We start from the raw sequence: 26,611 nt of genomic DNA, 5'->3' as shown, positions 1-26,611 counted from the left end.
GTGTATGTGTGTGTGTGTGTGTGTGTGTGTGTGTGTGTGTGTGCGTGTGCGTGTGTGAGCGTGCAAGAGCTTTTGTGCGTGTGAGACAGAGAGAATGAGGGAGAGACGGTGGGAGACAGATGGATGCAGGGTCACTAAAGGCTAATTAATTTCTTTTCATAATTTCTCAAGTGCCAAGGCAATCCATTAGACATGGCTGACTATAAATCATGTCTCCCTATGTGTGTGTGCGTGCGTGCATGTGTGTGAGACGTGTAGCCTCCTGTGAACAAAGAATCCAAAAGATTTCCTATTACATGCCCACCCAACACCCACTGAACGCGCAAAATTACACAGTTTCACAGCAGCTTCACATGTGGAGGAGCCCCGGAGATTCTCTGTGTATACATGCATGTGTTCTCATGCGCTCTTGCGTGTGTGTGTGTGTGTGTGTGTGCATGTTGGATTGTGGGAAATGAATCATCAGAGTTGTCATTCAAATGAGTTGAACCTTGACGGATGCAATTCAGATCTTACTGGCAATGAATCAAAGTGACACTTAAGGAAACATTCTGATTCTCCTTTTTTTATTGTGACAGCCTTGGTGAGAAACCATCAGGCTGATATCGTGTGTCTTGCAATTCTGTATAATTCACTGCACTGACAAGGCACATTTGTATAGTTATCGGACTGAGTTGATAAAGTTATAAAGAATATCTACAAAGAATGGCACAGAAGCCATATTGAGTCTAAAAAAGGGAACGCGCTCTAAGCATCCGGTTTGTGTGCAGTACAGCACGGAGTAGTAGTACTTTGTCTAGCCATGGGAATATGACATGTCATTGTAATCATATTGTTTAGATTCATCATAGTCATTTTTCCAATTCAATAACAGTATGATGTATATCAAGCTTTTTAAGATTAAATAATTAATCATAATTATTATTAAATGAATGTATTTCACTGATTCCGAAGATTTATTCTAGAATATCATTTTACTTATTTGCTCATTTTGCTGCAGTGAACGGCAGTCTCTTTCACTGCCTCAGCAAAGCAGTTATGAAGTATAGACATGTCTTCACTTAAGTCAAATATCAAGTGTGTGTTAGTCATTGGAAGTATTTGCTGCGACTTTGCCCTCAGTGGAAGTGAGCTATCAATACATGACACATTTTATTTGCTGTTCCGCGCATTAAGTCAATCAGAATAGTGTCCCCACTCTCAGCACTGTAGTCAAGTGAATATGAATTATGGATTTGCTTTGATTCCTCCGTCCAACTTTCTTCACTTGCCACAGAGCCCTGAGAGGACTGATTTTCTCCCTTGGAGAAACAGGGGCGTAGCTTTATTAAATGTCACTTGAAAAACCCCTTTGTCCCAAATGTCATAAAAATCCACAAAGCAGCATCTCCGGCAGGATGGGCTGGTGCCGCCGGCTGCTTCGCCCCGCCCGCCGAATCTTAGTCTCTTTGGCTAACGGTGAAAGACAGAGTTCTTTGAGAGATCCGTCCACTGCGACAGACCGTGTCATAGACTGGGGACGTGTGTTTATACAGTCTGTATTTCGCTGGGATGCTCACGTCTTGATGAACACAAAATGTCATATATCCGTGACTACATAAGTACTTCAGCGAGAGCTTTTCAATTTCCTTCTGTAAAGGAAGCTGTCTTTTCACAACTTTGAGCCTATGTCTGGTCTACACCTTGTTTGGGCAGGGACTGACAGGGCTTCATGGCGATGAGTAATATTATTTATTTTACACAATCCTTCACATTTGTGCACGCATTCACATCAAAAACACAGATTTTATAAAGGAGTTAACATCATCACCACCTTTGGATCGAAACATACATTCCTCTAGCACACGCAAGCTAACAGAAAAGGTAACCCGAGGCTCTCCGCGTATGTCAATGTTGCACCATATTTCATTACACTTTAGAGCCGTTGCGTTCTTGTGAGTCAATCAGAAACCAGCTTCACTAAGACCGAACAGCTCCTACAGCTAAACAGCGCACACTGTGTTTACAAGTACCATGGCCTCCTACCAGGCATCACAGCGAAATTCAAGGGGAACATAACCAAGCAGAATAATCAAGGCAGAACATATTGGAAAACAACCTGCACCATCGCTCGGATACTGAAAACAGCATGCAGACAAAAAAAAAAAACAATGATAGAGAGAGAGAATAGATTACGTTTTTAAAACCTCCGTGGAGGATTTTTCTTTTCTTATCCGGCTACGGAAAGAAAAACTGCATTTGTGTTTGTGCACTGACAATTAGAAGAGCGAGGGAGAAGGACAGGGGACCAGAGGATGTTCAGGTTGAGTAGAATCGGGATGAGAACAGAGCAGCTTTGATGGGGGAGGAGAGGGAGGAGGAGGAGATCAAGCGAGCACTGGCAGCTCATTCTCCCTCTGACACTTTCTACGGATAGACGACACTAATCTACTCCCCCCTTCCCTTTCATTTAATCACATCACCGGTTCTCTCCATTTCAGAGACATTCATCATATTATGGACTGTACTTACAGTTTTATTTTTATTTTTTTATAAACATCGGTGATGCCTCGCATACACCATGGAACGAAGAGAGACATTTGAAAATTGTATTTCATCACAAAAATAAAGTGTCCCCCATTAACGCTCTACCACAGGACAAACAATCATTTTGAATAATTTCTTAGTAGCTACATGCCTCATCCTGCGTAGAATTAACATTTGACAAAGACCATCTTCATTATTTCCTGAGAGCCCTCTTAAACAGCAATCACACACTTCGCTGATTTAATCAATAACTTGTTCAGGATAGTAGCCAATCAATAACATGGCACAATGTAATCAGCTCCTTGATGCCCATTACTGCCTGTCTCTCCACTCTGCAGCATTTAGATATGCAATATGTGGTGCAAACGGTGATTTACCGCTTCAGGCAAGAGCAAGAAAGGTACTTGAATAATAGCAACTAGAGGATGCCATAAATGTGTATCCTCCATACATCCCTGCTAAATTATAGTTTGAGTGGGGTTGATTCAGTCTGAGCGAGAGACAGGGCTAAATACGTAAGGGCCACGTTTCTTACTGCACTCATCTTTCTCTGTTATAGCTTTAAGTGGCCCTGAGTGGGTGACAGTCCTTCTGGGTTTGATTGCACACAAACGGGAGGCGGCGAATCCCGAATAGCACGCACCAGGCAACACCTTGGAAAGGACTGAATAAACAAGTGCTAAAATGGTGACATGTTTTCCCCCTCTTCAGCCCTCTGGTCCATTTGGCCGTCACAATGTGTTTCCCTCTGCGTCCCCGAAGCCCGCGAGTTGTACTCGGGGACGATAAACGCGACACCTCGCCGGGGAAAATAGTGGAGTGGACGGACAGCGTGAGGAAGGATGAGTGGAGCGTTTGTCGATGAGACAAGAGGGACGAGGACAGGGAGAGGAATGAGCTACATTCTCCCACAGCTGTCAGGGTGTGGACATTCCTCACTGATACTGAGGGATGGTCGGATCAGACTGGCAGGGCCGGGCGGCGGCGACGACGCATGGCACGATTCCTCTCTAAGTAACCTACGAGCCAAAGTATGTCACTGTTGAAATATCGAATAAGTTTCATGAACTGGCCAGTGTCAACAAACACTGACAAGTGCTCAAAAATTGCAGCGGCAGTGCTACTTCATTGATTCTCTGTGGAAAAAAAAAAAATATTGGGCAGAGCTAGATGATCAGATAGTGTTTTTAACACTGTTAGCGGGGAAACTGTCATTTCAGTGTGTAGCTATTAAATCTTAATACCATCATTCAAAGCTGGACATTCACAAACTAGAGAGGAGAGGGAAGGGAGGGAGGAGATGAGACGGGACTCTGGACTGTCTGTAGAAAAGATTAACATAATCTCCCTTTCAAATCAGACAGTGTAACAGGTGTTTACAGTGATTAAAAGCCAAAACGTTTCATATTAATTGCTCATTTAGCCTCTTTTCAGGAAAAAGGGCATTAACAAATGAATAATACTGTGTTTGTTTGGTGGTCACAGTGGTGGGACTTCCCATAATCCAGTCTGACCAGGTGCCACATTTGGCGGGGCTGTCATTGGCCCATTAAAGCAACAAAAGGATAAGAACAAAAATAAAAAAGATCACCGAGCTAAAACTCCCAGCTATAAATCTGAATAACGCGTTGACAAACAGTTTAATTTATGCATGTGTGTGTTTTGAGTCCTCTGAGGAGCATGTGTGTCCACTACGTGGGTGTGTCTGTGCGGCACATGTGTGCATATGCAGATAAGAGCAGCTTTGGCTGCGTGCATGTGTGTGTGTGTGTGTGTGTGTGTGTGTGTATGCGTGCCGTAGGAACACATCCTCCTCGTAGCGTTGGCAGCGTGGTCTAATCAACCTGAAGGCAGAGTGTTTGGAGTGGGATAAGTTCAATTTCCTTTGCATGACTTGAGACCATCTGCCCACAGCTCGCCACGCATAAATATGTAAATGATGTCACTTGAAAGAAAGAAAGAAAAGGCCTCTATTGATTAAAGCTGGTTTATACTAGTGAAAATGTAATTACAGAGATTACCTGTGGCATGACATCATTCTGTCCCTCACAGTCCCATTCATCTTCACGAGCGCTAGAGGAGGACCTGACCGTGCACCCTTGTAATGCAAAACCCATGACTAGCGATGTACGAGTGAACAAATGGTTCTCGGATGTCGGCGCACCGACAGCAGGACTGGGAGAAATGTCAGAAGTTTAATTTTATGCCGATTAACGGTGTAATGTTGACGGCGGGAGTCGACGGTGAGGGCAGGGCAGCACCTAGGGAGCCTGCAGGAACTGTACAGTAGTACAGTGAGTACTGCTGTTGACACCAGAGTACTGATGACACGCTGTATATTTACTTATGCAAGCAGAAACCAGTTAAATTTTCATAAAGTAATTCATTATTTAAATGTGGGCAACTTTTGAAAAAAGAAAATGCTAGTGCCAGTATTTTGAGAATTTGCAGTTACTCTCAAGTGTTGGCCTGATCTAAAAAACCAGAATGAGAGAAGCCAGGTAATTACATTGTAAATACATCCGGCCTACATGCATTAAATCGCTGAGGAGCTCAACCCCACTTAGCCCTTTATCACCAGCGTGTGCAAACCCACTAGGGTTTGAGAGGCTTCGTTTTCTCAACAAGCCCCAAAAACATGAAAAACACATTATGCCATAAAATGTGTAAGAAGTTTGAATGGAACAGCCATTACGGTTCCACTCAGGACAAATCCATCAGCAGCCTGTAAAGCTAATTAATGGGATGCTGTCTACTTGTGTAAAAAGCCGGTGCCACAGAAAAAACATTATTTTTATTTTTTATGTCTAACTCCCGTCCTACTTAATTTAATATTCCCTGTTTCAGTTTGTATATAGTTTAGTGTTTCATGCATGCTCACGTCTCGCTGTAAGTGAAAATGTTAATTGGCGTCGAGTGGCGACAGAACTGAAGTTGCGCGTGAAAGAACCAAATTGAACATCGCAATCCGAAGCAGCGGCGAGAAGAACACCGTTTGGAGAAACGTGTGAAATCCAGCATGACTGCGAAAACTGCTTGACGGGCCTTGGAATAGAAGGGAAGTTACACAGGTGGAAAAATATTAGGTTGCTTTAGTAAAAAGGAAGAGTGTGCAAAAACAATCTTGTGTTTTTCTGAGAAATTATCTTCTGAATAAAAAAGCGGGTTGCAGTTCGGCCTTGCTCATTTGTGTTAACGCACCAGAGTATGGGGACGATATTTGGTCACCCTGGTCTTTGTGGGATCTTTTTGTGGGAATTTTGGATAAGTGTGACAACTTTTCTGAGAGACCAAGTAAAAGGGGCAGGGAAAAGCTATATGTGGGTCGACGTTTGTGTGTCATCTTCCACGGAAGAGCGAGGTGGAACTCCAGCAATATTTCTTCAATGGAAAATGTAAAGCTCTGCAAAGTTGTTGATAGTGATTCTAAATTCGATAGCGACTCAAGCATATTTTTCATTAGAGTATTATTCTGAGGAGCCAGACTTCGAAGTCTGGTTGATATCATTTCTCTCCTGGCCTGAGTTTCGATAATGAGATTTTCTGTCTTATCTCTGTTCAGTTTGAGAAAATTCTCACTTTTTTTTTCCCTAAGATTTAGGATCAACAGCACCTCAGTGTTCCGGTGCTACAGATAAATATAGATGAAAATCATCAGCATAAAAATAGGAAATCCTCTCTGTGATCACAAATCATTCTATAAAGAGGCTGCCCGGACAGACGGACGCATCCAAAACAGAGACTGTAACCCAATCAAACAAACAACAGGTTTGTCTGACATTAAGTTTGGAACCGAGATGCATTTTAAAAATCTCTGGTCTGTCATTACAAGCCTCTCTGTTGATGTCTGTGTTTCCTCCATGGACTTTTCAATGATTCAATACTTTACAGAGAATCTTAAGCTGTATCTCCTCTGCATCAGGCTTCTGTCACATAATATGACTGCAAACGCAGAGAGTCAAATTCATTCAATCATTCATTCATTTTGCACGTGGAAACGGGAGACGGCAGACCCCGGAGGAAACCTGCACAGACACATGCAATCTTCACACACAGAAAGGCCCTCTTATTGGAATTGAACCAGGGACCTTCTTGCGGTGAGGCAAAAGTGCTACACCACTGCGCCGCTGTGCATTTTTTTAAATTCATAATGAACTTTATAATCAGTAACAGGAACCAGAGTGACATCTGTGAAGCTTCCTTCCCCTTCTGGATGTGCATCAATCTGTTGCACCCACCACTCAGATATTTATCGTGCTCCCCAGTGTTCCTCCAGCTTCTCCGGTCACCCTGCTCACATGCGCTCCAGCCATCTCAGAGGTCCCTCACACAGGGGTCAACCCAATCTGGGGCGCATCTGACACCGCCGAACTCATCGACAACAGGGAGCAGCCACACACACACACACCGCGTGCAGTAGTGTGTGCGGTGTCGGCCAGCCCCCGGCCCACACCCCCGCTTTTTTTCCCTTCCGCTGTCTCGGACCGCGCTCATCTTCCAGCTCTGATTTGAGTCCGATCTCTCACCCCGTTTGAAAGCAGCGCCTAAAAAATATCTTTAAAGGGCACAGGAGGTCACGGGAACGAGGGCTGTTTAACACCTGCCTGCTATTTCTCTCCCGAGTGTGTATGAACAACGTGTCTCGGGGACGCCCCGCTGCGGTAGCACTTCGCCATTCATCAGAAGCTCAGGGTCTCGCCGGGAGCATTAATTGGAAATTTAATCAGGGCACCCACAGAGAGACACCCTGCCACACGCAACCCACAAAGATGGCAAGTGGCGCGGATATCAAGACACTCCTTTTAGCAGAAGTGACTCGGAGTGCAAAGTTCCAAGGTTATAGGAGATTGCCTGGAGTCATTAATCCTTTTAATACTCTGTCAAGCCCCTGCTTCGTTTAATGTCTTGAACTCGTGCGGTTGTCCCGCAATTATTGAAGAATTAAAAGCTACAAGTCACGTCAACCAGACTACCCGAGCAGCGAGACTGCATTGGGATGCTGAGCTTGAAGTACAAGCGGAAAATGATTAAAAATAAAAAACAAACAAACCAAAAAAAAAAAAAAAAATACAGCTAATGTCACAGAAGTACCCAAGCCACCACGCCATGTAGGTCCCATCTCAGGCGAAATGAAGAGATCTGAGCTTTCAGGATGTACGGGATGTCGGCCAAATAATAAGCCATTCAGAAACAGCCTCCCGAGAGCCATTTGTGGTTTTAAAGTGATCGACAGGACTGGCATTTGCCAAACCGAGCTGGGAGAGCGACGTGCGCTCCTCAACGGACAAAAAAAATCTCACCTCGGTGAACATTAGCCCTCCTGTCAAACCACCCTCTGGTGGCTGCATATTTTCAATTTTTTTTATTTTTTATATAGACACTGAGGGATGCGTATGATTCAATATGCCTTAAAAAATTGAAACGTGGCAATTCTGGATGGCCTTCACGGGGACTCTGCAATTTCCCCTCAAAGTCAAAGATGTTTCCATAACGCCGTGTTCACATTTTCCTATCTCTGGACATGGCGCCGGTGCTGCTCCGTGTTTGAACGGGACTGTGCTGATAACAGCACGGGATTGGATGGCGCCACTCTCGCATTCGTGCATGTTGGATGAAGGGGGGGGGGGGGGGTCCGGTTTCAACTGCTAAGGTGACCTCGTCGGGTTAGTGGCAAACGTTGACAGGAGTGACGGTCAGTACCGAGGGACGGTCGTTGGTCAAAGCAGACAGTTAATGTCAGTTGTGAAATTCACGCAGTCAAATAATTGGTCTTTGCAAAAAGACAGGGGCGGCTGCAGGTAGGCAGAGGCAGACCGGCAGAGGCAGGTCGATGCGTCCCCTCACAGATGCCAGAGGTCACAGAGGGCCCGGCCTGATCGTGGTGAGACGTTTACGCTCACCCGCAACCGGTTACGGCGGCGGGAAAACAACATGAGAAACAACATAACAAACAGTGAGATCACCGGGAGCCGGGTTATGCATATTTATTCCTGACGCGGCACTGGAGGTTAGCTCTAGTATTTTCCATAACTTAGGTTTGGGTTGGTTAACACATCCAAACATTAATGTTTATTTCTTTGTCATTCTCATTCACTGGGACTTTCAACCACTCTCGCCCTTCTCCCACACAGTTTTATATAATCACACACTCGCCTTCTATCCCTGCTAACCCCAGTTACCCTTCTGTGCTGACAGAGACCTTTTCCAGTCCAAGTCACAGAAAAGGCTCTCCTATGCTCCGATATGCTCAGACACTCCCCTTCTCTCTCTCTTTCTCCTTTTTTTTTCCCCACTGCACTTTCATTGCCTGTTTTGGTCCCCCTGATCCTATCTCTCTGTCATCTCGCGGCTTTGCCTGCCGTCAAAATGAACTTTGAATTATTTTTTGGAGTGTTCCGCTCTCTAGTTACACTCTCTGAAGTCGCTGCCAGTTTCAATCCGGCGACTAAAGCAGCGATGGGAAGAGGCAAGAAAAAAGCCTGGCGAAGTTTAGTTTGCAAACACAGATGGGACAGCAAGCGCTTGGACAGTAATCACGGATAATGTCCAATTTCTGAGCTGGAAAATGAAATTTCATATTTAGCCCTTTTGCTGTTTAATAAAATATGTTATAATTATCATAATATTCATCTAGAAGGTATCAGTATTTGCTTTCTTAGTAGCGCTTTAGCATGTGTTAAGTGCTGAGCTGTTTTCAGAGATACCGCTGGGTTAAAGGCACTTTTCTAACAATTGTTTATATTGTTCTGCTTTTTTTTTCCTCTTCTTTTTTTGGATTTTATTGAGCCCGAAGAGGCACATAGCTCAACTAAGCTGACCCGCCGTCTAAATGCAAGCTGGTATTGATTGTCCTTCCTAAGGCCTTTTTCACGCACGCTTGGTGAGGACACCTTAAATGTTTTATAAGTCAATAAGAACTCCAGGCCTCAAATCTCACCTGTCTAACTTAAAATATATCGACAACGGCAACGTTTTTCAGTTTTGGGAGTGGATGTGCTGATGCCCGGCCCGTGAGTGAGTTTTTGTGTGTCTGTTCACGTGTTCCCAGTATTCCCTGAGCACAGGGGCGCGTGTGTCAGTGTATACTTGCGTTGGTTACGTGCAGAGACACTGAATCTGTCTGTGCTTGCGATTTCTGTTGTGCTCGCGGTGCGCGCTTATGCGCGTGCATGCGCGCGTGTGTGTGTGTGTGTGTGTGTGTGTGTGTGTATACAACGAGTGGGCTCGTCCTCTTGCTGCCCTGGGGGCTCAGAGCCCATTTCCTGTTGTGCAGTGTGATAAGTTTCCCTGTCAGATCCTCCCAGCACCACTATATTTCTGATAAGCTCCACTGCTAGTTTTCCCGACCTCTGGCACAGAGATCAATTTGAGATTGATTCAGAATGCCCTGCTGGGCCGAGCTGGAAGATCAATTTGAGATGGATTGTTCACGCCAGGGGGCCAGTGACATGCGGCGCTGTGCTCACTTGCTTTCCCTTCTTTGCTTTCTTCACCCCTCACTCTCCTTTTACTGTTGTTATTCCTTTTGCTCCGCGCTTTATTCTCTCCTATCTCCGCCTCTTCCAGCGGTTTCATACTCCTCTCCTCTCCGCTGTTACTCTGCATCGCACTCCATCTGTCTTTCACCCCTTTGCATCAATCCTTAGCCTTTTTTTTTTCCCCCTTCCAGTGGCCCCTCTTACTTTCATGCTGCCAGGGTAGAGTAATCAGGCGGGATAGATATCACTTCATTAGCAGAGGGAACGACTCCTGTGGAGTGATACGGCTGCGGGACAGGAGTGATAACTCATCTGGCTTGTACCGCACATAGCAAGAGAATATGTGGATATAAATCAACGCGCGCAGTCAAAGAGCTAGAAAAAATGTTTACTTTGTTATGCGCTCCCTCGTCCCACCATGCCCCTGAGCTATTGGTGTCTTCATCACTGGCTCATAACTTTATCTCTACAGAACATGCCTTCAGCCACCATATCACCCTCTTTCTCCCTTCTTCATACTTCAAAGGGTATCTCCGCAGCCTTAAAGGCCCGGCAGATGCACTCTCCTCCTTTTTCTCTGCGCAGGGTGACCTTTCCCCGAGCACAACATCCACCTCTGACTGCACTGACCTTTACCTACCGCGTCGCCCCCCCCCCCCCCCGCCCCCCCCCCGCCCCCTCCTTCACCCTCCTGGGACCGCAGACGGTACATCATCGGAGCATCCTTGCCGGGAAACAATAGACCGAGGGGTAAGCGGACTGGGAAATTCAAATAAGAGCGGTGGCACTGTAATATTAATGCCCAAATGGAAAGGGAAGGTGAACACAGTGGGCTTTGATGAATAGCAAGCACAACTCGTCGCCGCCATGCCGGTGCCGTTGCCAGTTGCCCTCACTCTCTCCTTTAGCAATGGTACGCGAGGACGCTGTGGGGCCCGTGCAGTTTAGTATGCTTCCCACAAACATGCAGTGTAACAGGCATCCTCCGAAGACATCTAAGGGAAACTGTTTAGAGCTCTTACAAAACAATCCCGCGTGTTGGCAGGGCCGAAAAGCCGGCTGTTACGGAACGGGCCGAGACGCGGTAGACCGTACAAAGAAGCAGTGCGCGGCCTCAGCCGGTATGTCCTCAAGGGCACTCGGTTGTATAAACAGAGAGGCAGAAAATATGAATGTGAAAAATTAAGAAATAGAACACGAGTGCAGTTCAAACACTCATTTTTCTCTGCAACAGTTTGAAGCTTTCTCATCAGATTATTTGGTTTTAGACACTTGTGAGAATTGTCATTATCCTGCCCCCTGCTAACCTCTGAGAGGCTTTAAATGGAGCCGATCCAGGTGCTGCATACTGATTTCTCACCTTGTCGTGCCGTTCCGACTCAATGGGAGTCTTGTCTTACATCATTATGAAACTCCTGCGATAGTCCAAAACCCTTTTGAATGAAATTGAATCAAAAGAGCCAAGTGAGCAATTGTTAAAAGTTCAGTTTGATTGAAAAGACGAGATGTGAGACACACAGGTGATGACTAATCCTAAAGTTTCAACTCCCTTTGATTTTACACCTCTTGTCGTCATCCACCGATCGATATATTGTAGGCTTGCATTTAACAAGTAATACTCAACTTGTAAAAAAAAAAGTTACCGATTATGTCATTTCCAAATCCTGGAAAGAGAAAATTGTACTACACTTTGGTTCAGTCATTAATAATGTCTGTACTCTCCAAACACAGAGAAAGACATTCACGGGGATGAATGATTCATTCATGTTGTTTTTTTTTACAGTTTAACTTTTTTCCCAGGCCATGCCTCAAAATTGCATGCAAAATACCTAATGGTTCATTCATTCATTCATTCATTCATTCATTCAACTCTACCAGTTATTCTTTACTCAGGGTCACAGAGCCTGTCCCAGCTGTAATTGTGTGAGAAGCGGGTTTCAAACAACTATACAGACAAACAGCTATTCACCCTGTCATATACATGTCTGGACAATTTCGGGTCGCCAGTGAATCTCCTACATGTTTCTGGACTGTGGGAAGAAACCGGAGAACTCAGAAGGAATCAACACAGAGAGGCCTCACTATTGTAATCGGACCTTCTTGCCGTGAGGCGGAAATCTAAATCACTATCTTATTTAAGAGCATATGAAATTAAACAACCGCTTGTGTAATATCATTTACAGCTAATGTCTGTGTTTGCCGTCAGCAGTCAAACTGCATTGCTGCCCCAACGTGGTCTCTCACGGTTCGTTTTTATTGACTTTGATTCACCACCAGTTTCCCAGTGGGAACATAATGAGCTTCACCCTTGTTCATATCCTTCATGCTCGCTTTACAGTCAGCGAGAGGAACTGATCAACCACATGGCTCGAACAGCAGTTCTATTTAGAAGGAAAACACTGATACATTAGTCACACGGGCACGGAACTCCGCGCACACTTCATTTAACTTCATTTCGCCAAGATGCTGACAGAAGCAGACTGGTTTGCAATTTGTGTGGAGAAACTAAATGGCGAGAAATTCATCACGGCGAACGAATTAACGACTCTTACGACAACACTAACAAAAGCTGTTACTGCGGGGACATTTTTTCTTTACCCTGTCGGTCTTTGTCACTTCATTTATTTCCACGCTAATAACAATCAGTATCTAAGATGATGTTTCAAAACACGCCGTTTCAAAGTCCAGTGTGTTTTGAGAACGAATTGAGTTGTGCGCAGCTCACGTGACTGTGAGCTGCGTCACGGAAATACATCCAGCAGATTGAGATCTTCTGGAGGAAAAAAAAAAAAAAAGATCCCTGTTTTGCCTTCTGAAAGACTGCCAGCTTGCTTCTGGTGGTTGCACGGATGTCTACCAAGCTGAGAGTGCGGCTAGATAGTAAAACTGAGTGCTGCATGGGAACGGTGTAAACGAAGGCAGATGTGGCAAACAGTACACACGCACGACTCCGAGGCAAATAGACGTTGTTTAGGTTCAGGGGAGCTAATTAGAGCGGAACCTGAAAGGATTATAAGGGCAGAAAGGACCCGGCTTATTGACTTGGGTCATCGTTTTTGTGATGTGCATGTAGTTGTAATTGATGAGGTAAGCATTGTACTTACGCTGTCTATTAAAATAATAGCTCGGGGCCGTGGCGGCATGCCCGAGAGCCGCTATGGAGGGTTGAGTCTTTGAGTATGCCTCACCTACTTACCCATTTCTTGCACCACCAAAGTGACTCCTGCATCATCACCCACTGTCCCTGTAGCCGCAAGGTTCGTGCCACGCGGGCCCCCTTCAACCTCTTTGAGCCGCTAGAACAGATGGGCCCGCTACATCGTCTCCATAACTCAGACTCCTCCACGATCAGCCCTTCTTATAATTTAAACAGAGAGCAGACAAAAATACCAGAGACCAGATGCTCGGCACACTCTGCCACTCAGCGTCCATGGCAGCAGCAACCACCCACACCACACGGCACCGCACCCCACGACCCGTCTCACTCTTTCCCCTCTATGCTGAGATGCAAAATGGAGCAGATAACAAGTCGACAACTGCAGGCTTGACATTTTACTGAGAAAGCAATTACCGCACAAACTGGGAGTCAATATTTTAGTATTGCAGAGAATGGATTGGAACTCACGATTGTTTGGTGGGAAGAAAACCTGATCTTAAATCAACAAAACGGCCAGATTATGCGTGTCACGTTAACCTTTCACAGAGATAGTCATGTGACATTGATGATTGCTTTGCAAAACAAGAGGGACAAAGAGTATTGCGGGATAAAGTCCATAAACTGCTTACTGTTGTTGTTGAACTCCTGTCCTGTTTTTCCCCTCAAGTTCCTTGTAATCGCGTTCTGTATATTTCTCGCCCTTGTCGAAGACCCCTGGGCTTTCACTCGTAACATAAATGAGGAACACTGCCGTGTTATACCACTCCAGAGTCTGATCCTTGCCTACAGCACTCTGACCTTCTCACCAGCTGCCTTGCTCCTCTGCATTCCAGTTGAGAACCAAAAATTTAGCAGATAAAAAAAAAAAAAAAACTTTCATCATTTATCTGAAAGTGATCATTTTCCTGATACATAATGTGGAATAGATTAATTACAATATGCAAAGTAACATGAGTGATGACAAATCCAGCTGTATGTTTAAACAGCAAATGTTTCTGTGCTTTGTAAAACTATAATCTCCAGTTAAGAAAAGGCAAGAATGATCTAAAATATTAACAATTACCATATTACAGTATAATGCTCACATCACATTAAAACTATTGTCACTGCTGCTTCACATCCACAGCAACAGCACTATATCACCCAGTTTGCTGCCGTTGTAAGTCTTTGTTTGAAACCCAAACTTAAAGTCTCTCTGCCAGTGCTGCTTGTCTCTGTAAGCTTGAGGTTCTGCAGCATGTTATTTTGCACAATATCGTGCCAGTAAAATAACAGTACTGTGCTACTGACGATGCACATGATGCAAAAGTACGCCATCTCATGCATATGTCAAAAGTGAAACGTTGGTAAACAGAGATCCCTTTCAGTGCTCAAGGTCGCGGTGAGTGGTACACAAACACGAAAGTGGTTTTGATCACATGCCGCGTGCCTTTTCACGTTGTTAAAAGCATAACCAGGGATGTTTTTCATGTCTTTCACTATGCTGGAAGTCCATATGTGTTTCTGCAGACTGTCTCTCTGACAACTGATCAATGTGTCTTCCATTTTGCTCACTGGATGATGTTGTGGTTCCAATTAGTGAACAAAAAGTGGATGAAACAGCAGCGGAAGTACACACTGCCCACATGGGATATTCTAGAATGTTGCGAAATGCCCCTCAATGAGTCAGAAATGATTTTCGCAACACAGCCGTGGCCTTTCATTGGATGAGAATTGTCGACAGGATGGCGCGCTTAGAATTCAGGGGCAGAGCAAAAAAAAATCAGAGAGCAGCCTCTTCAAGAATGCACAGAGGTAAGAGGAAATGCAGAACCTTGAGTGCGAGTAAACCAGAAATCAGCATGCAAGTAAACATTTTGAGGAGGGGCCGGGAGACATGTAGAAGCGGGGGCTATTTGAGTGGGAGCGTCACACAGTTCCAAAGTAAAATAAATTACACATGGGTTGAAACTGCATTGAACGGCCCTGGAATGCTCAGAGATCTGCATCCCCAGTCCCCCACCCTATCCACACACACACACACAAACACACACACACACACACACATGCACACACACTCCTCCCTCGGCACCTGAGACTCCCCATACACTACAGTGAGCTTTTGTAGTAGTGCACTGGAGCGCACGGTGACCTCCGCTGCTGCAGCATCTGGGCTGTGAAGCACTTGCTACTCTCTGCGTGTCCTCCCTCCCCCTGCAGCTGGGGCTTGCCAAGCTGGGGGGCCTGTGACAGTCGGCGCACGTGGACGATAACTGATGACAAAGCCCTCATGTTGTCGGGGGTTGCCCTGGAACTAATGGCTTGCGGCGGAACATATGAGAAAGAAACGACGGTGAAATAGGCAAGGCGGGGGAAATAGATGCTTTTGCTGTGACTGGAAAAAATAAATTACTTTGAGATTTTAGAAATTGTGTGATTTTTTTTTTTTTTAATAAAAGAGAAGAAATAACTTGTTGTGAGTTACCAAGCTCCTCTTCCGGGGAATCATCTCCCGGGCTCGACTGGGGGGACGGACAGCCTCTCTTTTTTTAAAAATAGGCTTAAAACTTTCCCTTTTGAGACCTTTTTAGCTGGGTTTTGCTCCGCTCCTAGCGATGCTGCCATAGGCTTACTCTCCTGAGGGTATCCCATGATGCAATTCTCTTGTTCCTCCCACTCTCTCCATCCTGTCTGCACTCGCGTCCCTTCATCAATGCATGATAGTAACCTCCTGTCTCCTCCCCGAGTCCCTTGGCTCCCTCGTTTCATCGGCTCCCCGGGGGTATGGCTTAATCTACTGCAGTGGCGCTGCCAGGCACCCGTCATTATTTTATTATTTCTCTCATGAACATTGAAGTCATCACATCACCGGAGCCCTGTGCGCCTTGTGCCGCGGCTGTATCCGATTTAACTATTATTATAACAAGCTATCCCATACTTACAAAATGTAAGTACTACATGATGCGGCCTTATTTGATTTTATTACCGAAGCATCTTGGAGAGAACATTTGCTCTCAAAATATTCTAGGCCACATGCACACAGGGGTCTGCTCGCAGGGCTTGGTTGTTTCTGCAGGCCAGCTCTGGGCGGAGAGGCAGGAGACGAGGCCCGCTTCCGGCAGCTTGCCGTAACTTTAGCAGCGCTGTTTTCTCCTCTCATCTGCAATGCCTGTTTTTCACTTCATCCACTTTTTTTTTCTTTTTTTTCCTCAGATTTATAATCCCCCGCATAGTTCACTGCTTGAAGACCACATTCTGTTGCCGGCTTCTGATAAACACTAACACCAAATTGTAGAAGTAGTTGTGTTAAATTTTTTAGAAAAGCACTAATCTCACTGCAGGGCATGAACCTATTTTTAGAGGATAAATAAATTCATCCTCTATTTGTTACCTTCATCAAATGCTAAATCCAGACAATGCTTGGTTTGAGGGATGGCCTTATCTTCAGGCCTTGGAGACTAACAACTTTAATAAGGAGATTTTGGAGTTGCCTCTGGTGCTATGTTTCCCTATCTTGTTTTGACTGCTGCACCTCTGCAGCGCCCGAATGTAGTGCCACGGTCGCCATGACAATCAGCTGTCATTTCCACAGGGGATACCAAAGTACATGTGTTGCTGACATTGTTGTGTTTTCCTGCAGCAGCTGTGCAGTTAAACTTGAATGAACTCCCGCTAGCTCCAGCGCAAGATGCTGGTTTCAAAGTGAACTTTGGCCACGTTTTGTGTTAGCAGACCCACATGTGGCATATTCTTTGTTTCAGGATGGCGACAACTGCTGACTGGCAGGGTCATTTTACCAGGGGAGCTTAAACCGCATCCCAGTACACTGCAGTGACAGACAGCTTCGCAGGAGGGCGGGACGGCGGCAAACACGCAAGTTGGCCACGAGCAAAGCGGGCTTACGTTACATCCAAACAGTGAGCGCCGAAGCCCGAGGCAAAGGATATTTTTGTCGAATTGAAACCGAACGCACGATCTGCCATATTGCTTAATTGACTGCACAAACACTGAGATAAATCTTGCTTTTTTCAACTTTCACCATCTGTGTCCTTCCTCGTGTTTTCCTTCCTTGTACAGAGCAACCAACCATCGAGATGCTCTACCATCTGTTTCTTCCGAGCGTGAGCATGCTCACTCTTTGTGAACTGTCCTGTGCTTGGGAGTGTCAGTACGAGCGGAGATTCATTCTGAAAACTTCTGAAATGCTCGCATGGACGGAAATACTTTCATTTTGGAACCATTGATTGAAATATAACACGGGAAGAGCCTCACGCTGCTCCGCGGTGCACGTTGCTAATCTTGTATTCAATCTTAATGAAGTATTTATGGTCTCACCAGGACAAGATAGTGCAAGAATACTGTTGTATCCATTTCCTTTCATTGAGAAAACCCATGTCTGCATGTAAAATAAGTACCAGGTCACTACTTGGTCACTAATGCTGATTTCATGAACTTGGCCAGTTAAAGGCTGAATAACTAAAGCTTGTAATTCCATGTTGGGAATCCATTATAATGTTCTTTACACCCAAGTTGGTCTGCTACATTAGCATAGTCATGACCCATTATCTCCTGTGTTTGCATTAGTGCTCTCACAGGCGGTCCCTTTTTGGTGTGTGTCATAAACTGTTTGAGTGTGTTTAGGTCACTGGGTGCATCCATAAACCTTAAATGCCAACAGAGCCCTGACTTCTGCCTGCTCCACGTCCATGGCGTGTCAGTGAAATATCATGCCGGCCCAGACTATCAGGACTGAGACCTCAGGTGTGTTCCAGTTGTTGTTGTTACACATTGTGTGTGTGCGTGTGTGTGTGAGTTGGATGACTAACCTCATTAATGCATGGCCGCGCACTGTTGAATAACTACATGGTGGAATGGGCAAATAACTTTGGGGGGTTTAAGGCTCAGATAGAGATGGTCAGAGACAGGAGGAGGCAGCAGCAGCCGGGCTGGATTAACTGCTCGGAAAGACATGTTCGGGGATATAATGTTGCACAGCAATTTTAATGCTATGATACGATGAAGCTGACAGAGGAACATGGAATCGGCCTGTCCGGAATGTTGCAATATCTGTATCTATTTGCAAACATATATGCATTTGCAGTTTTGCAGAAAAAAAACGATATGAGATATACTGATTAGGAGTTACCAATATTATTAGTATGTCTAGACTGACAACTCCATTATCAACTATCCATGTATCTTGTATATTTCCCATGGATTATTTTACATGCATGTATTGATGAATGATTTCATCAGATTTATTTATATATATGTATATATATGTCAAATATTTGGTGGTTTTTTGTGTTCGGTGGCCAATACACAGAGATTTGCTTTTTCCTCCCTACATTTTCAACACTGCGAAAGGAATTATGATTTCACGGACAACTCCTTGATTCACATTGCACAATGCTGCTTTTGGTTTATTATTCAGAGACCTGATTGGCTGATCTCAGGCACAGAGGGAGACAGGGCCTGAAATTGTCTGCGTAGTTCTCCCCTATAGCAACTAGCACAGAGTTCAAGTAAATAAACTCGAGTAACTATACTGAGTTTACATATCTAACACCATGGCCACAGTTGTCATGGACAGATCTAGGAACAATAAAAATCTCCAAACTATTTTATTCACATGCATTCTGTTTTTTTTTTCTAAGTGCTCACAAATATTTACTTCTTTTCTGACTTAAAAAAGCATAAATTATATCAGGATTGCAGCTCTTTAAATGATATACCCCTCTCTTAACATGCTCATCTATGCACAAAAGACAAAGATCTCTGCCTTTGGAAATGAAATCGTTAAAAATCAGCCCTCCTGCTGTGCAGGTCCAGCCCTCTGCATGCTGAAGCACTGGCAGCCAGCAGAGACAAAAAGAAGATGATCCTTTTTAAAAACATTTTGTTGGCATTAACCAAATGCGAGAAACAGAGCGGACAGATCAAATCGGGTGAGTCAGGGAGGATGGGAGCGCTCACTCAGAGGGTATCATTTAGTTGTTTTGCTGGTGAATGTAAATACACTATATACCCTGGGTACTTTGAGAACTACATCCGTAGTAATAAAACTAGAGATCTGGACTTTTAGCTCAAAGGCCAGTTGGATTCTACTCGCTAAAACTTATGAAAGCGCAAAACTTTGAAGTAATGTGTCAGGGCATCCAGACCTTTACCAAGTAAACACTACGCTGTACCTCAGATCTCTGGTTCAATTCCCTCTGACCTCATTGATGTGCTTCCCTCATGCAACCTCACTAAGTGATGGGAAATCAGATGATCTGCATCTTTGGGGCGCCGTTGTAGAGGTTAAGTTACCGGACAGATCTGAGCCCCCTCTACGCACTGACGCATTCAACTCTCGGCTGTGACGTCTTTATCAAGCCACTCTCTTGTCGCAGACATCGCTTCTCTAGTGTCTTGACGCTAATCGTGTTTGATCATGAATGAATGTAAGTTTTCCTGCCAAAACAAATATGATCATTTACTCTAGATAAGACAAACTTTAATAAAAACTTTCTCTTAGCAAAAGTATAAAATGATGTTTGATGATCAGAATTATTGTTTATAGGTTAAAACTGGAGGTGGATATCTGACACCCTAATTCCTCAAATTCTCCCAGTTATGATGTTAAATAAGGATTTTAGTGTAAATGGTCTTTGAGGAAAACCAAAATTAATTAAAAATATTGCATTGCTATACCCTTACAAAAATGTGTGAATGAACATCTACCGTCTTGCAAACATGTTGTAACTGGAAGTTGCATCTGTCGTTCATTCATTCAATCATTCATTATCTATAATGACTCCTTATCCTGCACTTATGGTCATCGGAGGGCTGGAGCCTATCTAAGCTGCAATTTGGTGAGAGCAGCGGTTCACCCTGGACTGGTGACCAGACGATCAGAGCCACATACACAGACACACATCCATTCATCCTCTCATTCACACGTACAACCATTCGCCCTCTTATTCATACATCTGGGTAATTTAGGGTCCCCAATGAACCCCCTGCATGTGTTTTGGGCTGAAGGGGGAAACTGAAGAAGCCGAAGGAAACGCACACAGACTAAAGCAGAACAGATACACAGACGGGCCTCCTGTTGAAAATTGAACCGGGGACTGTGCTTCAGTCACATTGAAGTAAATATATACAATACTACAATAATATCAATCACAGTGCAACTCAATATTCAGCAGTTGGCTGTCACATTTCTGTGTTTTTTCACATAAGAACTCTGCTTGCTAAATGCCAGCTAACCTGACAAGCAGTAAAAGCAACTTTAGGCTGCGACAAATTGTTTCTGCTGTGACAAAATGGAGCATTTCATCCTTAATTTGGAAAAGCAGTCGAACTTAAACACAATTAAAGGATGACAGAATACAAACTCACACACACACACACACACACACACACACACACATACACACAACAGGCTCTTCAACTGCATCCTAGGCACCACCTGAACACAGTTAGTGTTAGCGTAGCCATATTGAACTGCCGGCACTAAACAGTAATCAGATTTTATCACAAGTTTGCAGCGCATCAACAGATGAATTAAAAGAGGGAGCGATGGAGACAGAACCTCTGGCGGAATCAATGGCAGCCCGCGTGCACAGCTGGTGTGAAGCTAACAGGAAATAATACTGCATCGATTGCAATACTGAGTCTCAGATAAAGAGCTACAAGAAATAATAGAGCATAAGATTATCTGTGATTATGTTGCGCGTTGGTGGTGTGTGTGTGTGTGTGTGTGTGTATGGGGTGGTGTTCTACTCACCCATAAGCAGTGTTGCTGGCCCTCTTGCTCGCTGCCCTGGAGCGGCTGGACTTCAACTCTCCACTCATGCTTGTGTCTGCAAGGAAAAGATCAACTTAACACCAGCGGCACAAAACCAGACAACGGTCTCTTCAGATTCGGGAAAATAACACACAGTCTGCTTTTTTTTTTTTTTTTTTTGTTGGCTTTGGCGTCATATGATCATATGACATGATAATGACCAAAGACTGACAGCGGCTGTTCTTCACGTCCATGTCTTGACACTCCCTGTTGATTGCTCCTGTCATGACAAACCAGCTGTTCACCTTCCTCTTTGTCTCCTGTCAGCTAGGTCGAAAACAGATCGAGGTATTTTCGACTCTTCTCGACTCCCTCACTCCTCCCTTCTCCCGCCTCTCGCACAAATACCTAAGCGCACGAGTTCTTAATGGGCCAATTAGCCAGGAGCCATCTTGGTTACAGCACATGCCAATGGACTGGCTGCGACTTGGCATTGACTTGGGAAAAAAGGAAAGGAAAGAAGGGGAGAGGAGAAGAAAGGAGGAGAGGCCAATCTGACATGGACAGATGGGCGGTGAATGGAGTGTGACCGGGCCAGCTGCACACACACTCACGCGATGTGACATTCAAATGGCTGGAAGCTACAATTAATTAAGGGCAGGTTTGATTGTGCGGTAAAAAAGTAAACACGCGTCTGAGCCTTTACCTGCCACCGAGGCATTTTTCTGACAGCTCCAGAGCAGGTGTCATGACATGACCACTGGCTTGAAAGACACATGAACTCAACAAGCGGTCAGATAACTAAATAAGAGCGGCAATAAATTGACCAATCCAAAAATATCAATATTAAAATTACAGTCATTAGTAGAGGACTGTGTGCTAGAAAAACACATTAAAACTTATTCTGGGAGGTTTTTCAAATAACCCAAAGATGTTTGACTCGGGGTGATATAAAACTCTTTATTGATTTGTTTGCCGAGCAGCCGTGATGAATGTATTTCATTTCATTTTATCTTCCATTGGAAAAGCACTTGCACAATGTGATCTCTACGATCAGCTGGTTTACAGTGGGAGACCGGCCTGCAGCACAAAAAGTAAAGCTCATTATAGTATACAAATAATTGATCCGTGAGTGAAAGGACGAAACAGGCAAAATAAATAAATGCATTCATCCTGAGTACAGGGCCTCTGTGTGTATTGTTTCCTATAAATATAAAAAATGTAATAAGTGAGTAATTGACTGCATGTCAGAGCTGCCACACAGAGAGAGGCGAGGAAACTGCTGAGCGCAGGTGTCTTTCTCTGTCATGTCATGAAAAATAGCTTTTCCATTGCAGATCTCAGATACATGCACTCTCAAGCTAAATGAAAAATGCCTGTTTTCAATCAGGCAGTACAATGTGCAATGTCAGTGTATGTGTGTATGTGTGTGTGAGTGTGTGTGTGTGTGTGTGTGTGTGTAGGAGTAACTTCTTTTACCGAAACCACCAGACTCTGGACTATTTACATTTTTCAAGCCGGGCAATGTCAGTGGGTTTACGTCAATGCACTGCTCAAACAAACATTTGGATAACGCGGAATAGTTTATCTTTCGTCTCTTTTGACGAAGGTCGCGGTGGTCACTGATGTCGCCTCTGGTAAAGTGCTGAGTGTTCGGTGTCCTCTCCACTTCGTGTGCTATCAACATTAATATCGTAGTCATCACCTTCAAGAGAATATATATTTGCATATAGAAATAGCAAGGAGGAGGAGGAGGGCAAATTAAGGCGCATCTTCTCTGTGATAATTCGCAGCGTAATGAGTATGACTGATAGCGGCAACTGCAATATTAATGTTGACTGATGGATGTTGATTTTGTATAATTATAATTTTTCAATAGATAAGGGATCTTTCTCTCATGAGGGCCTTTTTATATGAGTTCCGGCAACAAGGTTAGACGTTAAACGCCACCCGTTCGACCGTCCGCAGAGACGCTTTCCTCCGCAAAGTTTGTTGACATGGATTCCACACTCTTTAGATGGAGAAAAGTATAAAATACTGATCCGTTCAGCATCTGGAGTAAACGGGTCACAACAGAGAACACTAAAGAAAGAGTGAGCATGAAGGCACAGATACCAGGATATGTGTTTTTTATCATGAGCATCATCTGATTTCCATAAAAATTCAATTTCCCAAATATGAAAGGGAGGCCTGGATGTAGAGTCAATGCAAACACAGCAACGGGAAGCAAAAGAAAATATATTTTCTCTGCATGTTTGTCACCAGAGTGCGTAACATCCAACTGAACAGGAGAAAATGATGGTTTAATTCCTGAACAAGGCATTAAACAGAGCGATTTTTGTCTGCGACATCAGAGGTGATCAGGTTTTGAGATTAAAATATAGAAGAGACATAAATTTGAGGAGGAATTTTGACAGTAGTTCATAACATTTCGCATTCTATAAATGATTTACAGTTGAGGAAAGATCCTGGTTCGGGTCGCAAGGGCTGTTTTGCTACGGTTGACTGCGACCCCTGGGAGCACGGGCCTCGGACGTGTACGTTCTGAGATCAGATGTTTAATATTCTATTGCTGGTGAGGAAAAAAGAAAAAGGAAATGGAGTACTCGCGACGGGAACAGCAGGAGGCTGGTGTTTTGGAACGGTGGAGCATAAATGTAATCAAATGGAAATGGTCGTATATCCCAGTATATTTTGTGATTTTTGGTGGGTTATTCATGAATAAACAATTTATTCATAACGCAGTGCGGCTCACTGTAGACATTATAAGCCAAAATCTACATTTGACCTCACCACATAGATACAATGCCACACAAGCCACACTGTGCTCTCTCTCAGCTGAAGTTTACCTAAGTTCCTGACCCACTGAGAACGCAGATTTTATCAAACTGCTTCAGAACAATGTATTAAAATGGTCGCCTATTTTCCAAAATACAGACTGGGGTCAAGCATTTAAACTGCCTGACCTCAGGCGGAGGGCGGCGGCAGGAGGCCCAATCTCCATTGTGGATTTGACCTTTTTGGACACACTAGGAAGTCAGTTCTCTCACATGAGGCTTCCAGAGAGATCAATTAAAATTATAAATGAAATATTTACGCGGCGCCGTCATTGGCTCTGTTGACACATGGATTTGGGGGGGGGGGGGGGGGGTTGTGAACGGCCCACAACTGATTAAAATCAGCTTCATCTGACACACACATACCGCATATGCATGCGTGCGTGCATGCACAGAGCCAGAGAGAGCGAGACAGACATAGTGTGTTAGAGTAAGAATGGTGATTAGACACTATCATTAATCCAATATCCACCATCGCAATGAACCGCAGTTGTCCACATAACATTTAGCTCCAAAACTTTTTAAACAGCCATTAAAGTTCAGGCCTAGACACCACGAGTGTGTGTTTTCAGATCCCAATGTTCAGTTTAACATCAATCATCTGCACACACACACACACACGCACACACACACACTCAAAATTGATCCTTTTTACATTGTTTTGGATAAACCTGCAATCAACAACAAACAACACTTATTCACTAATACTGAGAAAATGGAACATTTCAAACACAAAGCAATATTTTATAATCTTGCTTAAGTATCTCAATTTTTTATTTTAAAAATGGATTTCCCAACTAAGAAAACACGGCATTATGACAAATAGTCTCTATTAAGATCGAGAAAACTGATTTCCCTAGTGAAAATTCTGTAGTAAGTTAGTCTCTCTCTCTCTCTCTCTCTCTCTCTCTCGCTGGCTATCTTTTACCGCAGCATTTATAACATATTGCCGTCATATATTGTATTATTAGCATGTAATGAGATGGAACAAAATAAAGAAACTGATTTATAGTTTTTCGTCAGCACATATTCGTAAATGGAATTAGTTTTTTCAAAACTGTATTTTTAAAGTTACAACTCATGTATACATTTTACTGTTAATAACATATTGTCATTGCCAAACAGTGTTTTGTAAATATCTAGATAAATGAAAGGTGCAGTTTTTTTTCTTTCTTCTTGTTAGCGTGAGTGCATGTCTTGCTAGCCCTGACTTGCCACAAAATATATTATTAAGGCAACAGTGGAACAGCTTGGCACGTCTTCAAATGCAGATATGACGGCAGGCCCTCTATACTTTGTACTGTCACTGTCTGTACTCCGTCACGGTGAATGTCACTCCTCCTGCTAAGACTGAGCTTGCGTCAGGAGTTGTCTGGCAACAATGACGGCAGGATTTTAATTTACAACTTGAAGGCTAAGTGGGAAAACAATCTGTGGGCATCAATGTCAAAACACAAACCTAACAGATACAGCACGGCACGAGGGCAGGGAAGGATGGCACAGTGGACCACAAGTGAAAGTTTTAGCGCTCATGTAATGAAAACTGGGACTCGCTATCTATATGTGTGTGCATCATTTCGGTTCCAGACACAAAAATCCAGAAATCCAGACAAATCCATCTCAGCAAACAGATCTGCAAACTAAGTGCTGGAAGTTGCGAGTGAAACAAATCTACCTGTCTGATAAAAATGTGACTCAGACAATTTGAAATTCAAGCTTTTGTTCAGAGCCGGAGCAGGGACACCGGGTTCCGTCCGCGTCTCGGGAGCCATTGAGCCCGGATGGGTCCTGCTGACCTTGCCGATGTAACGGACAGGTCGGGCTCGGGTCACATCTTCTTAGTTTTGTGCGCGGGGCTATGAGAAGTGTCACTCGCCGAAAAGCCAGTTTTAGGAGCATTGACTCGGACCTCCAGTGTCAAACAATCACCTGACTGGATTAGTGTGAAGGTGCGAGGAACCCCATCACTTCCCCCCATAAAAAAAAAACCCTCTGTGGTGCAGGAGTAAAAGGATATGGGAGCGTTACAGAATGGTGCAGTGAAGTGAAAAGCTGGGAGACAGAGGGGATAAACATCACAACCAACAATGAAAAATATTGTATTGCAGTGATGCATAGAGAAACACACACACACACACGTGCATGCGCACGGGCACACACACACACGCACGCACACATGCGCGCGCGCGCACACACACACACACACACACACACAGACTAATACGCACAAAGGGGTGTACTCACATCTTGGGCTGAACAGAGTCATCAGGGAGGTAAAACAACCAGGACACTGAGGTGCAAGAGACTAGCTGAGGATTTCTTCTCTTCTTTCTTGTAACCCTCTCCTTTTACGTCCCTCACTCTTCTGTGTGCGTGTGTGTGTGTGCGCGAGCGAGTGTGTGCATGTGGATGTGTGTGTGTGTGTGTGCGTGTCTTCGATTGGTGGTTGGCTGCCTCCTCTGATACTACTGAGTCAGTGACAAACCAGCTAGAGAGGCACCAATGGGATGTACCAAATGTTTCCCTCTGACAGGGGTGGTCATGGGTGCACCGGGCCGTTCCATTCGTCAGAACTGGCAGGAGGGTCGGGTGAGTGTGCAGCTGGTTTCCCCTCAGCAACAGGAGCTTGGCTGAAGCTCAGGGTTTACAAATATCGGCCAGGCGAGGAGAAAGCTACCACAGTGTGTGAGAGAGTTCCTTATTACACATCTCTTAATGCACTCTGCAGGCGCCGTGGTGCAGATGCTTCACTCACCTCTTATTGGCTCTTTTTGTTAACTTCAAATATAAATTGCATTTTCCACCTTAGCCGTACTCTAAGTACACAACAGATACGTCTCATTCCCTGATGAAGACTAAT

The 26,611-nt window shown here is 44.3% G+C and overlaps 1 protein-coding gene across 1 annotated transcript in view; it reads right to left on the bottom strand.

Annotated features, from left to right (window-relative positions):
* Positions 1-26,221, bottom strand: part of LOC147217844 (uncharacterized) — a 37,634-nt gene extending 11,413 nt beyond the window's left edge. Inside the window, exons 1-2 of the mRNA XM_086175264.1 lie at positions 25,996-26,221; positions 20,915-20,990 (exon numbers count right to left, since the gene is read on the bottom strand). Of these exons, the coding sequence (XP_086031390.1) occupies positions 20,915-20,990; positions 25,996-26,017 (98 nt within the window). The 5' untranslated portion in view covers positions 26,018-26,221. The remainder of the gene's footprint in view (positions 1-20,914; positions 20,991-25,995) is intronic.
* Between the last annotated feature and the right edge of the window lie 390 nt (positions 26,222-26,611).

This window comes from Fistularia commersonii, chromosome 27, assembly GCF_037954325.1.
Source record: "Fistularia commersonii isolate RoL2024-O1a breed Wild chromosome 27, RoL_Fcom_v1.0, whole genome shotgun sequence".
Classification (NCBI taxonomy): Eukaryota; Metazoa; Chordata; class Actinopteri; order Syngnathiformes; family Fistulariidae; genus Fistularia; species Fistularia commersonii.
Note: the sequence above shows the minus strand (reverse complement) of the source record. Positions and strands in the feature narration are given on the sequence as shown.